We start from the raw sequence: 12,884 nt of genomic DNA on the forward strand, positions 1-12,884 counted from the left end.
ACAACAAATACTAAAAACAGAATAAAATAAATATCAAAGAGGATATAATAGGATAGAGCGGTACTGTCATAGTAAATTTTGTAGCCACAGTATAATGTATAAAATTTAATGTTTTTGTTGTGTAGGCTTCCATCACTATGCATTTAAGGATCTTAAGGGTTAAGAAGAAAGAGAGACCAAATAAAAGTATTACTCTTATTTAATAATATAATTTCCAATTCGAGCACAGAACTTGAATTAACCGTACGACGAAATAATAAACGATTTCGACTACGCTTATTATAGATAATCCGACGAGGATGCCTGCAAAACCGCCGACGTTACCTGAAGCAGTGCAAAAATACAATTTACATTTAGAAAAAAAAGAAAATCAATTTATTCAGGACGCTTACAGTATTGAATACAACACTTTTATTAATATAAAACATAAACACTGAAAAGGTCTCCCCTCAGCTTGATGTCAACATATATACAGATATACAGATCGTTATTGGTAAAATAAAATACATTTTGCAAGTCACTCAATTCTTAAAAATAAAATTATTATTTACAACCTTTCGGGTATCTTGACGCTGGTCTTCTGTGGAGACCTATCCAAGCGATCGCGTCAGTAACCGTAAACTTAACTAACTAACATTGGTTAAACTAAGAACAAGTTTGGAAACAAATCAAATTATTTTATTAAATATTTTGATTTGTGTTTTTTAAGTAGTCACACTACTATATATAAATTAAAAACTGTAATAGATGTCATATATTAAAGAAAAGTGACGAAGCCCTCCAGTGGTGAAGGCCGGATTCGAACCGGCGTCTTTAGCTATCGCGGCTTACGCCATGAACCCCTAGGCCACCTCGCCACGGCGGTACCCGTCCCAATTTCTCGACTATGCCAGCTCTAAGGGCAAGCAGTGCGCGCTTGCACCTCCTAAACGAATTCCTTACGTTGTAGCGAGAGCTTAGAGCTGGTCAAAGACGCCTAGTCTTACTAAGATGGCATATAGTCGTGAAATTGGGACGGGAACCGCCGTGGCGAGGTGGTCCCTAGGCCATGGCGTTAGCCGCGATAGCTAAAGACGCCGGTTCGAATCCGGCCTTCACCACTGGAGGGCTTCGTCACTTTTCTTTAATATATGACATTTATTACAGTTTTTAATTGGTTAAACTAAATTGAGATCAACAGATATTACAAATAAATATTAGGTACCTATTTCAATTTGACTTATTAACTATATATAATGTATGGCTTATTTAATAACATATTTGTAACTTGAGTTTATCACGTATTGCCAGGGGGGTGTCACTTCGCAGTTTAGGTACCTTTGGCCGGCGCGCCTCCCGGGCAGGCGTAAGGCAATGGGCTGCCACTCGACTCGCGCAAAATTTAAGATACATATAATGCCTTCGAAACCTAAATCTATAGATATTGTTCTGTTTACGGATGTCTGAATAAACGGAAGAACAAGGAAGCAGAAATAACATTTTTTTAAATTCCGAACTATATTGACCGACATATTTTCAAAGGAATAAGTACTTCTGTGGCATACCTACTTCCGTGAGAATCAGACATACTATCTCCGGATAAAAAAAATATGTTTACAGAATCAACGTTTGTAATTCCTACATATTTATCTTAAAAATAATAAATCAGTAGGTATAGGTACATAAACTTGTCAAGTGACAACCCCGTGCCGACACTCGCAGCTCGGTCATAAAACTGCGGCGCGCAAAGAAGATTCACGGTTCGTGCGCGGTTATAAGTTTCTAATTTTGCTTGCAGGCGGCGAGTATAGGTATAATATTATACCTAAATCTGACTTTTGTGAAGGAGTGAATTTTCTGTACGGTAGTACTATTAGTTATTCTGTGGTATTGCATTAAACCTTTGACTGAAGTCAGACAAAACTTAAAGTAAAGGTTGGCACTTACGAGTGATCTACTTCTTTGAACATGAACATTTCACAATTGCAGCAAGATTCAGTCAAAAACAGAAAACAACGGCACAAGCCCTCGAATGATGATCCATATGACAGTTCATTTTTAGGGTTCCGTACCCAAAGGGTAAAAACGGGGACCCTATTACTAAGACTCCGCTGTCCGTCCGTCTGTCTGTCACAGTCTGTCACCAGGCTGTATCTCATGAACCGTGATAGCTAGACAGTTGAAATTTTTACAGATGATGTATTTCTGTTGCCGCTATAACAACAAATACTAAAACCAGAATAAATGACCTTCAAACCTTCAAGAAAAGAGCGTATTCCCATCTTAAAGGCCGGCAACGCACTTACAACCCCTCTGGTGTTGCGGGTGTCCATGGGCGGCGGTAATCGCTTACCATCAGGTGATCCGTCTGCTCGTTTGCCTCCTATTTCATAAAAAAAAAAAAAAAATTAAGTAGGGCTCCCATACAACAAACGTGATTTGTTTGCCGTTTTTTGCGTAATGGTACTAAACCCTTCGTGCGCGAGTCCGACTCGCACTTGGCCGGTTTTTATATATGGCTTAGCTGTCACGTAAAATGTTTGTCGACGTTTTTTTGAAGTTTAACTCGCAAAGTTTAGAAATGTAACATTCACGTAATAAACTACGATGGAAACATATTTCTTCCATTATATTTTTTCTTTACCAACCAAAAGAGACTGGAAGGAACTGTCATAGGAACCATAATGCGAGAGGTACCTATAGTACTGTATTTAGCTGTGTGTGTAATCATTTACCTATACCACAGAATAAGTAATAGACTAATAGTATTATCATACAGAACGGCCACGCACCGCCCCGCCCCGATTCGAATTACCTCGCCCCGCGACAGCAGATTGACGGCCGTTTGCCGGCCGCTCAGTACTGTTTTTAAGCAACGTACTCACACAATGACGCATGCCGCCTGTACAGACGTGCCGTTCACACATAGTAAAACGCAAGTGTTTTTTGATGTATAGCGTGTCCGCCCTGTGCCTATACTATACTTTATAGCAGTTCTATATCTATGGATACGTACTCAGTATTTCATACCAGTAGGAGACCACATCGAGTCGGTCCAAGACTCCATCGTTGGTCGGTTGATAGATATACACAATCGCTAGATTACTTGATTGTGTGACGTTCAAGCCTTTCCTGGGGGTATGATAAAAAAATGCAACTTCAGGGACAGTCTTAAATCCTGGACTATTTTAGTCTAGCACCGAGCTTTCTTCTCCATACAAACGTAGTTACGCTCTCATTTTAAAACGACTAGCTAGATTGATTTGATACTTTGTACTTACAATAGGATAAGGTATGTCTATGTCCGTAATTATAATTTATGTAGCTTCAGATAGTTGAAAAAAATACAGCGAATTTAAGTTTTTTATATAAAACTTGTTTTTGCTCCATTTCGTTTGTTTTATAAACTAATTACAGACCTAGATATACCTCATGTCAGTGTATGTGCAAAGTTTCATTACCATCCAACACGTAGTTTTAAAATGAGAACGAAACTCTTTGTATGGGAAGGTGAAATTCGGCTGAGCTTGCCGGGGACTCTTACGGTGAGTAGAAGCGAGTTTTTTTTCAGTGAGTCTGAAACGACCCACTGAGCAGTCATGTATGGAGACTTTGACTAGTGGAGTTTAGCCAAAAGTTGAAAAAATACTCTGTATACCTAGTCCGCTTTTTTTAAAATGACTTTTTCGTTTAAGACGGTAATCTGTTAGTTAAACAGAATCCTTTGTTTCTTTTGTGCGTGCGGTCGCCCATTGTGTACCATTGAGTCTGAGCGCGTGCTACGGCGCGTGCCATTGTCAGAGACAATGGTACACAATGGGCGACGCACGCACAAAAGGAACAAAGGATTTTGTTTAACAGATTACCGTCTTAGACGAAAAAGTCATTTGAAAAGATGCAGACTATATCTCTATGGATAGATAAAGTTTTTTTGAATTATCTATTGCAAACAATTTAATTGCCGCGAAATCTGTGGCTGAACTTTCTGCGGTTTTCTGAACTATACTATAGGGTTTCTTCAAGAACGGAGTGTTGTTAGGCTTTTAAAGGATTGGCAACGCTTATGTGACGCCCCTGAAGTTGCAAGCGCTATCGCTATCTCGTTAATTTGCTCTCGAAAGAAGTCCATAAAATGATGGCATTTTAAACCGAAGGCGTTTCTTTTGGCCGCAATCTACTCACGCAATATTCGGCAGCACTGGCTGGTCTCCGAGTCCTCGATCCCTGATCGGAATCACGGAGGACTTGGTGTAGTGCTTCGTCAATTCGCAGTCCGGCAGACACTCGGGGCAGTAGAGTGAGTCTAGGCGCTCCATCTCTAGCCCGAACTTGGCGTTTGAGTTGAACGGGTAGAAATAGAGAAGTTTTTCTGAAACGCGTTTTGCAAATTGGGTATATCTTAAACCGAAATAAATGTATATGATACAAAGAAAAAAGTGACCGAGCCCTCCAGTGCCTAGGGGAATCGAACCAGCGTCCTCTGCAATCGCGGCAGATGCCTAAAACCGCTGGGCCACCCGGGTCACGGCAGCATGGGTCGAGTTTTCCCAAGTATATGCAATTCCTTAAGAGTCCCTGGCAAGCTCGGCCGAATTGCACCTTCCCATACAAACGGAGTTTCGTTCTCATTTTAAAACTACGTGTTGGATGGTAATGAAACTGCACATACAATGACATGAGGTATGTCTGTAATTAGTTTATATAGCTCCAGTTTATAAATGAAACGAAATAGAGCGAAAACAAGTTTTTCGAAAAACTTAAATTCGCTGTATTTTTTAACTATGGCATCTGAAGCTGCGTAAACTAATTAGATATACCTTATCCTATTGTAAGTACAAAGTTTCAGAGCAATCTAGCTGGTAATTTTAAAATGAGAGCGGAACTACGTTTGCATGGAGAACCGAGCTTGCCGGAGACCCGGGCTTACGGTCCCAATGGTCCCATTAAGGAATGTAGGTATGTTGTGTTTCACTTTGGGAGCATTCCATATGAGTGTCGCTTTTGAGAGTCCCAGGTAGCAAAGTGATGAGTGAGTAGCATAATGACGTATAAATGTTACCTGGGGTATAGTGCTGTGCTCGTTTAAATGCAAAGATCGAATATATGGGTATTGATACCTCTGTACTTGTTGAGGCACCACAGATCCGACAGTGAGCAGACAATCTCGCCATTGTTGCCGGCAGGCAAGAAGTAAGGCGTGCACTTGCAGAGAGAGCGGATGGTCTTAATCCTGCAGCGCGCAATGCATGCGCTATATGAGTACATGTCCCCGAAGTGTTCGGGAACCTCGTCGTGGAAGAGACATTTCCTCTGGAAATAACAATACAATATTTATTGTACCTATACCTTTTAAACCTAAAATATCTATACCTAAAAATAAATAGGTATAGCCAAAGGAAATGAAAGGTAAAAGTAACAACAGGCGGTCAATTTCTTTCAGACAAAAGTGGCACGACGTATTAGAAAGAAGACGTAGCGTAGAAAGTTCCCAATAAGGTGAAAAAACTTAAAACGCAGTATGCATGCTTATAGACTACTTGAAAGTTGACTCACAGTGCTAAGGGGGTACTTCCTGACTTCAGTCGTGGCGACCTGCTTGACTGATCGCAGCTCTAACACCATTACTTCATTAGGCTGGGACACGCGCTGCAGCACGCGCCCACCACTTGGATCCGCGAAGTGAGTTGGGTCGAACAGAAATACCTAAAACAATCAAAAATCTACTTTGTTACGGTGACAATATATAATATGAGATATTAGCGGCTCTCAGTTTGCCGACGTGACAAGGTACGAAATTGCACAGAAAAAACAAATTCCTGCACATACCTATTAGACAACAAATAAAATGTTTAGGCTCCATCAAGCACGAACTTAGTACGCGTAAGAATTATTTTTGGAAAAATAAGTACGTCATACGTTAAATCCTTCGATTCGTCCCAGAGCTACTCTTAGTCTTCGCGGAGGAGATCTAAACCACGATGCGTCCACATTTCCGAACAGATTCTAATAGTCGCTGTCACGAGATGACCAGACTACAATCTTACATCAAAACCTTCCACGCTCCGCAGAGGATAGGTATAGTCTCCCAGCAGCGGGTCTAACACTACGATGAGCCCGTGATACATGCCCGCCTGCTTCTCACTAAGTCATTGTCGCAGTCAGAAGATAACCAGACTACAATCTTACATCAAAACCTTCCACGCTCCGCAGAGGATAGCATAGTCTTCCAGCCGCGGGTCTAACAGTACGACGAGCCTGTGATACATGCCCGCCTGCTGCTTCTGACCAGGTTCTAGTCGCTGTCACAGGATGACCAGACTACAATCTTACATCAAAAACTTCCACGCTCCGCAGAGGATAGCATAGTCTTCCAGCCGCGGGTCTAACAGTACGATGAGCCTGTGATACATGCCCGCCTGCTGCTTCTGACCAGGTTCTAGTCGCTGTCACAGGATGACCAGACTACAATCTTACTTCAAAACCTTCCACGCTCCTCAGAGGATAGGCATAGTCTTCCAGAAGCGGGTCTAACACTACGATGAGCCCGTGATATATGCCCGCCTGCTTCTGATCAGGTTCTAGTCGCTGTCACAGGATAACCAGACTACAATCTTACATCAAAACCTTCCACGCTTCTCAGAGGATAGGCATAGTCTTCCAGCAGCGGGTCTAACACTACGATGAGTCCGTGATGCATGCCCGCTTGCTTCTGCCGCATCGCATTCCCGATCAGGTTGTTGCTTTTGTCTGGCCTGAAATAAAGGTCTTTGATAAAAAACCATGCAGTAGGTAAGAACTTATATCGCCGGTTTTCTTAAGTCAGTTCTTTACTCAATGAGATATTGTATTTGCAGATTGAAGCTAACTCTGCGTGGCATTCGTATTGACAAAGTGTGGCTATGTCATGCCAAATTTCTGTGATTATATATTATGATGTCTATAATGACACTGTTTCACTTTGTTCTATTAAAATGGATGCAAAGTTAGCTTGGACGAACTCTAAATAATAAACGATTTCAATGACCGATTTATAATTTTGCTTAACTTGTCTGTTGTAGTGCAAAATCAGTCTCTTTTTTTATGACAATTATGACGAATAAAGAAGAGCGAATAATGGCTTGTATTCTTTCCAACTTAAACGTTTCAGTTTTTGCGTCAAAATTCAATACCTAGGTAGGTACAATACAACTCAGTCAAACACGTTGGCACTAAAATACATTATAATAAAATCACCAGAGCCCGTATTATCATTATTTTAAATTTTCAATACCTTTTTGTAGTCTTAATGCTTCGGCCACGAAAAACGTACCAAACGAGCAAATCCTTGACGTGCTGGCAGCATCGACCGCAAATACGGCAGTACATTTTTTTCACAAAAATATGGTGAACGATGCTTCCGACGTTAAGCTGTTGAGCATATTCGCTTGGAGCGTTTTTCGTGGCCCTCGCACGAGTCTGTGAAAGATTTTACGAATAACAATAACCGTATGCGCATTGCTTGGTCGACGTAGCACTCAAAGGCCCATTATTATTATGTTCGTCCTTTACATAATCTCGGGACCATGAGGTCCCGGACGCGGTTTCGGGGCGTTCGTCCGCTTTCGTCTTAACAGCAATCGGTGGGTTCACATGGTTATGTGTGGCTACCATAAATATCAAATTTTGTAAACTTTTTTCACTCCACCAGCCCAAGCCCACAAGTTCACTACTACCAGCTCTATATACTGTAGCTTAGACTGTAAACGGATTCTAATAGAAGACGACACAACACAACACACATCGGATGACGCCAACACATAGGCACGACGCACACGCCAGCCTAAGCTGCCGGTCGCCTTCACTGCGGCCCCGAGACCTGGCCCCGCTCAATCGGTATCCCCAGGCGGTAAGGGTCGTGGAGTTAGATAACGGCCGGTAGCGATAAAGCTGGCCTACACCAGATCACACAGCCGTCCCCACAATGACGGCGAACTCATGCGGTGACTACTCATGCATGCTCCACAGCAGGGATGCGAAAGAGCCCCCTCACACCCTCCCAAAAGGGTGTCGAGAGAGAAACTCTGACTGGGATTCTAATATATATACCTGCCCATAGAGTTGTACTTAAGCACGTAGTTGAATGCGCAACAGTGCCCCAGAACAGTGCGCCGCATGGTGAAAATATGGCTGCAGTTCACTTCTTGTCCGTTCCAGGAACAACGCAGGAGCATTTCCTCGCATGATGGAGCCAGCTGTCAAATGACAACATAAATTACCAGACGTAGAAATATTCGACGTTACCTTAACTTAACGTTATAGGGATGAGAGGGGGATAATGTTATAGGGGGTTATATATTAACATTATAAAGTTAACTAGCGTCCCGCCCCGGCTTCGTACGGGTTACCAACAAATTATACACCTAAACCTTCCTCAAGAATCACTATTGATAGGTGAAGACCAAATTACGATAGAGAAGAGATATTATACATACACCAAATTGTGTAAACATATTTAATAATAAAAAAAATAAAAAATATTTTGTATAATGTTAATATATCCAGAGAGAAAAATGGAAAACGTTTGTATACATGGAGGTCGTTTACTATCGTCTTAAATAGGTAAATATCTTACCCGTTCCATTTCCTCTATATTTTTTTGTGAGTCCTCCGCGGTCTGAGCGGAAAACTTCAGGAGACGTAGTCTAAGAGATTCGTTGTAGGAATAGTCCAAGAGCCGACCGGCTTCCAACAGATACCATTCGATGTCTTTCAGGGTGGCGTTTGGTTGTTTTTGCCTTTGGTTTTGGTAACTGAAACGTGTCATAAGTATCTTAATGAAAGATTTCAATTAACAGAGTTTAAACTCCAGCGCAAGCGGTAGATGGCTTAATTTAAACCGGATAGGTGAATGCGTATGTGTGTGTTTATTAAGCATCGGTTTAACATGCAGTCACAATTTTGTCTTAGGCCTAAGAAGTTCACTTGTAAGTTTTACTTACGTAAGTGGGGACAAAGTTATTTAAAGTTTTCGTTAAGCTCGTTTTACTCAAAATCATGGGGCCTTTCGATCGTTTTAAAAGAAAAAAGTATACGTTTTTCTCATTCCGTTACCATTACTAAAGGGGCCCACTGACTTTCAGTCCGCCAGACGATATCGGCCTGTCAGATGTTCGGAACTGTCAAATTTTTGTTCTAACTGACAGGCCGATATCGTCCGGTCCATGGAGACTGTATATAGGAGCCAAATCTCTATGTATGAAAAGTGTCCATCAAAAAACAGTAATTAGGCGGCGCCACCATGCACCGAAATACTACCAAAAACAACCTACGTAATTTGGTCGGGTTATTTGTTGCCTTATATGGTTCATGTTATACTCATGTCCCAGAGCCTAACTAGCGCCACCGGAGAGATTAGGAACTATTATTTAAAGCTTAACGCGGACACTTTTACAACAATTCTGCCATAAGAGATTGCGATCCTTTCTATACCATCCATAGTCCGGTCCGGAGGACTGATAGTCAGTGGTCAGTGGGCCCCTTTAGTCTAATATGGTAAATATTACTTACATTTAGGCCTAATAAACCGAGAAAAATAAGTAAATAGCCATATTCTAAGCTAGAGTCCGTCAAAGTTGAACAGAACAAAGTGAGGGGTGTCATTATAAGACTAGAAATTTGACATTAGCGCTTTACCACAGAATAAATAATAGTCCTACCGTACAGAAAGGAAACTTCCTACTATCTTCCTACAGAACCGAAGTTTGACAGCGGTTCAGGGACGAATCATGCTGTCCCTTTCTAATATATGGCACTATCCCTTTCGGCTATTTAGGGTTGTCAAAATTCAAGTCATTAATCTTATCTGTGGTCGTGCACGCACAGGGACGTCAAGTTGTGTCAACCCTAATAATTGCTCGGAGCAATGCTGTGACGAACGAAGCCGAGAATACCTACCCGAAAGGAGGAGTTTCGCATCCCTGGCTTTACCATGCTTTACAAAGAGGCAAAGCTCGAGATATCGGGTCAGAGACATTGTCTTTGCAAATGCCATGCAGAGTTAGCTTAGTGCAGCGACAAATTGTGGCATTTCTATTACAAAAGTCACATTTTCAATGGACGATTATTGTGGCACTTTCACATTCTGATGCTTGCTAAGTCGGTGCATGGCTTGAATTCTAGCAACGCTTACATCTCCACCGCACGCTTCTTAACGGACTTCATACTAATCCGGTTAATATTGCACACGGCGACGGCAGGGAAGTCAATCTCGGCGATGGGGTACGTGGAAGAGTCCATGGTCACCAGCAGGGGGTTGCTTAATGTGGCCTTCCATATATTCATCAGCATGTAGATGAGAGCGGCGTAGGTGAGGCCGGTTAATATGGTCCAGAAAATTCTACAGGAAAGAAAAAAAATGTTAATATATCATCCTGTCTTGACCGGCTATGGCGACTGGATTTGTACTGGTTAGGCTTCGTCAGTCAGCTCTCAGAGGTCGCTGACAGTCTATTTTAGCAGCAACGAACGACCGCAGTCAACACATCAGCACTCCTCCGAAAAAATTGTAATTGATCATCAGCGCAGGTGGTCGGGCCTTTCACCTTCATATGGTATCAGTGCAGTGCAACATATCTTTATGAATCAAATCACGCTAAAAAGGAAATTGGTTTACGTTGGTTATGATAGGTAGGTTAGGTATAGGTAGGTAGGTTAGGTAGGCTTCTTTCGTTAAGAAAGTTTATCTTGTTCCTTTACCACCACTTTGGTTTTACCAAAGATAGATATAACTCCGTAATAGATGGATACAGTCTAAGGAAAAAACGTGCCTCGAAAATCACGAAAATTTGATTCTCAATCAGAGGGCGCCACTAGTTTTGGCCTACACTCGTATAGAGGGCGTTGACGGTTTCGTTTGTTATTTATAATTTTAACGCATATCAGTGAAAAAACATGGGTTAAAATCATAAAAATAATTAATGCAAATAAAAAAAATCATTTATCCATATTTAAATACATTTTATCGTATTTTTATAAATATTTATTTTTAGTTTTAAAGTGTGTCGACAGATGGCAGTGAATTTACTAAGGTTACAAAATTTACTATGACAGTACCGCTCTAGTATAAGTTACTCAATGGTTTTACCAAAGCACCGCACGGCATCACGGCCTTCTTTTTAGTTTATGGCCGGTGAAGGACGTGAAAAGAAAACAAACATCACGACACGCCACTTCAGATTACTTTAAAATGACATTTAAAAGATACAAGCACATCTGAAAATAAAATATAAAATTAATTACAAAACAAACGTTTTTTTAATATACTTTTAACCTGATTATAGTGAATCTAGTGAGAAAGGCCTGCTCAGTTGTGTCGCAAAATGCACAAAAGGAGAAGGTTCTAAGAAGAGCAAGGAAACCTGATTGGTAAGTCCGTATTTTTTTCAGTTATATATATTTGTCCTAAAGGTTAAAGTGACCAACGTGGACCACAAAACGGTGGACGGAAATGTTCTCAACTAGAGGATCAAATCAGATCTGGGGAATATTGTAACTGAAAAACAAAAAAAAACTGGTGGATATTAAACCTTTTGAACGCTTTTCCTTAAGCGTCAAGATGTGGCCTGTACATGCCAATATCTAGACTAGTGAATAACGAATCTAAACCTTCTCTGTCAGCAGGACAATTGCTTTGACAGCGTCCGCCATGACCACTTTAGTGGTCGCTGGCGTGCCGGGCACGCCAGCACACGACCTATTTAGAGATTCTTGGCGTCCAAAAGGTTAATACAACGCACAGTCTGTCGTCATGGAGATCGTCAGCAGGGAACGTGTTTAATGCAGATGTCTTTTTTTTAATAAATTTTAGTAAATTGTAATAGGTAGAGTTAGACCGTTCTGTGACTACACCAGCCAGCAGTTACTGGAAGGACTAAGAGGCGTTGGTCACAGAAGAGAGGGAGGGGAGGAGAGGCTCATCGAGCTTGCTTAAATGCACGTGCTGACACGATCCAGGCCGTCGGTCAGAGGCGTATGTCGTATGTGTCATGTCTGTCGTCATGGAGATCGTCAGCAGGGAACGTGTTTAATGCAGATATCTTTTTTTTTTACAAATTTTAGTAAATTGTAATAGGTAGAGTTAGACCAAGAAAAGTCTGCAACGATTTTGATAGCACACGCAGTGCAAGTGTTATTTTAAACGTCAAACTTCTATAAAATTATGACATGACGTACCTATAAATAACACTTCACGTGCACTGCGTATGCTATCACAAAATCTTTGCAGACTTTTCTTGGTCTACCTAGGGGCCTAGCTAGAGGATATGGCGCCCGGGGAGTCGTCATCAAATTTGCGCCCCCTTTTGCCCATTTCGGCGCCCCCCCCCCTTGGATAGCGCCGGGGCACTTGCCCCCTCTGCCCCCCCCCCCCCTCGTTACGCCACTGGGTCTAACTCTATATACTTGTAAGAGTTGTAAGTATAGACAGTTTGAGAATTAACTAAATATTTGTTTCGAATCCTTACCGATGCTTGATCGGGATGTCCCGCTCGCACACCTGCTTGATGCCCCCGAGTGAGCAGTGCTGCACATAATCCCTCAGCACCTGCGCAAAGCTCCGGCGCAGGACCATCTCCATACTCAGCCGGTTGGGATGGTTCTTGGCGTGTCTGTATTTTTGCCACCACGCGGATTTCATGTTGAACTTTTCCATGTTGATGCAGGTCCTGTAATATAGTTGAATCCGACCACGTTAAGTTTCCACTGACTTCGTAGTGACAATGCATTTGGCATGCCCAGATCATAGATTTTGATCATTTCATGAAATGCCATTTTAGAATTGATCACTTCATGATACGGTTAGGTTAGGTTTGACTTATTCATGATGTGGCCAACCGATTATTTTATGAAACGATATCTACATCATGAAA

At 41.6% G+C, this 12,884-nt stretch overlaps 1 protein-coding gene across 1 annotated transcript; it reads right to left on the reverse strand.

Annotated features, from left to right (window-relative positions):
- Positions 1 to 192: 192 nt before the first annotated feature.
- On the reverse strand, positions 193 to 12,674 carry LOC134748512 (sodium channel protein Nach-like). The gene is made up of 10 exons (XM_063683305.1): positions 12,480 to 12,674; positions 10,148 to 10,354; positions 8,591 to 8,768; positions 8,065 to 8,210; positions 6,596 to 6,731; positions 5,533 to 5,682; positions 5,097 to 5,289; positions 4,162 to 4,348; positions 2,996 to 3,111; positions 193 to 324 (listed from the first exon to the last, which is right to left on the reverse strand). The coding sequence occupies exons 1-10, from the start codon at positions 12,665 to 12,667 to the stop codon at positions 200 to 202; spliced, it is 1,626 nt and encodes a 541-aa protein (XP_063539375.1). The 5' UTR covers positions 12,668 to 12,674; the 3' UTR covers positions 193 to 199.
- Between the last annotated feature and the right edge of the window lie 210 nt (positions 12,675 to 12,884).

This window comes from Cydia strobilella, chromosome 16 (assembly GCF_947568885.1).
Source record: "Cydia strobilella chromosome 16, ilCydStro3.1, whole genome shotgun sequence".
Classification (NCBI taxonomy): domain Eukaryota; kingdom Metazoa; phylum Arthropoda; class Insecta; order Lepidoptera; family Tortricidae; genus Cydia; species Cydia strobilella.

What these genes read in the sequence shown, in the direction of transcription:
- LOC134748512 (XM_063683305.1), bottom strand. Translation starts at nt 12,667, where the DNA reads ATGGAAAAGTTCAACATGAAATCCGCGTGGTGGCAAAAATACAGACAC. An exon ending in AAGTACAACTCTATGGGCAG is followed by an intron (nt 6,732 to 8,064) that starts GTATATATATTA and finishes CCTTTATTTCAG; the next exon opens with GCCAGACAAAAGCAACAACC. An exon ending in CTACTGGTATGAAATACTGA is followed by an intron (nt 325 to 2,995) that starts GTACGTATCCAT and finishes GCACTGCTTCAG; the next exon opens with GTAACGTCGGCGGTTTTGCA.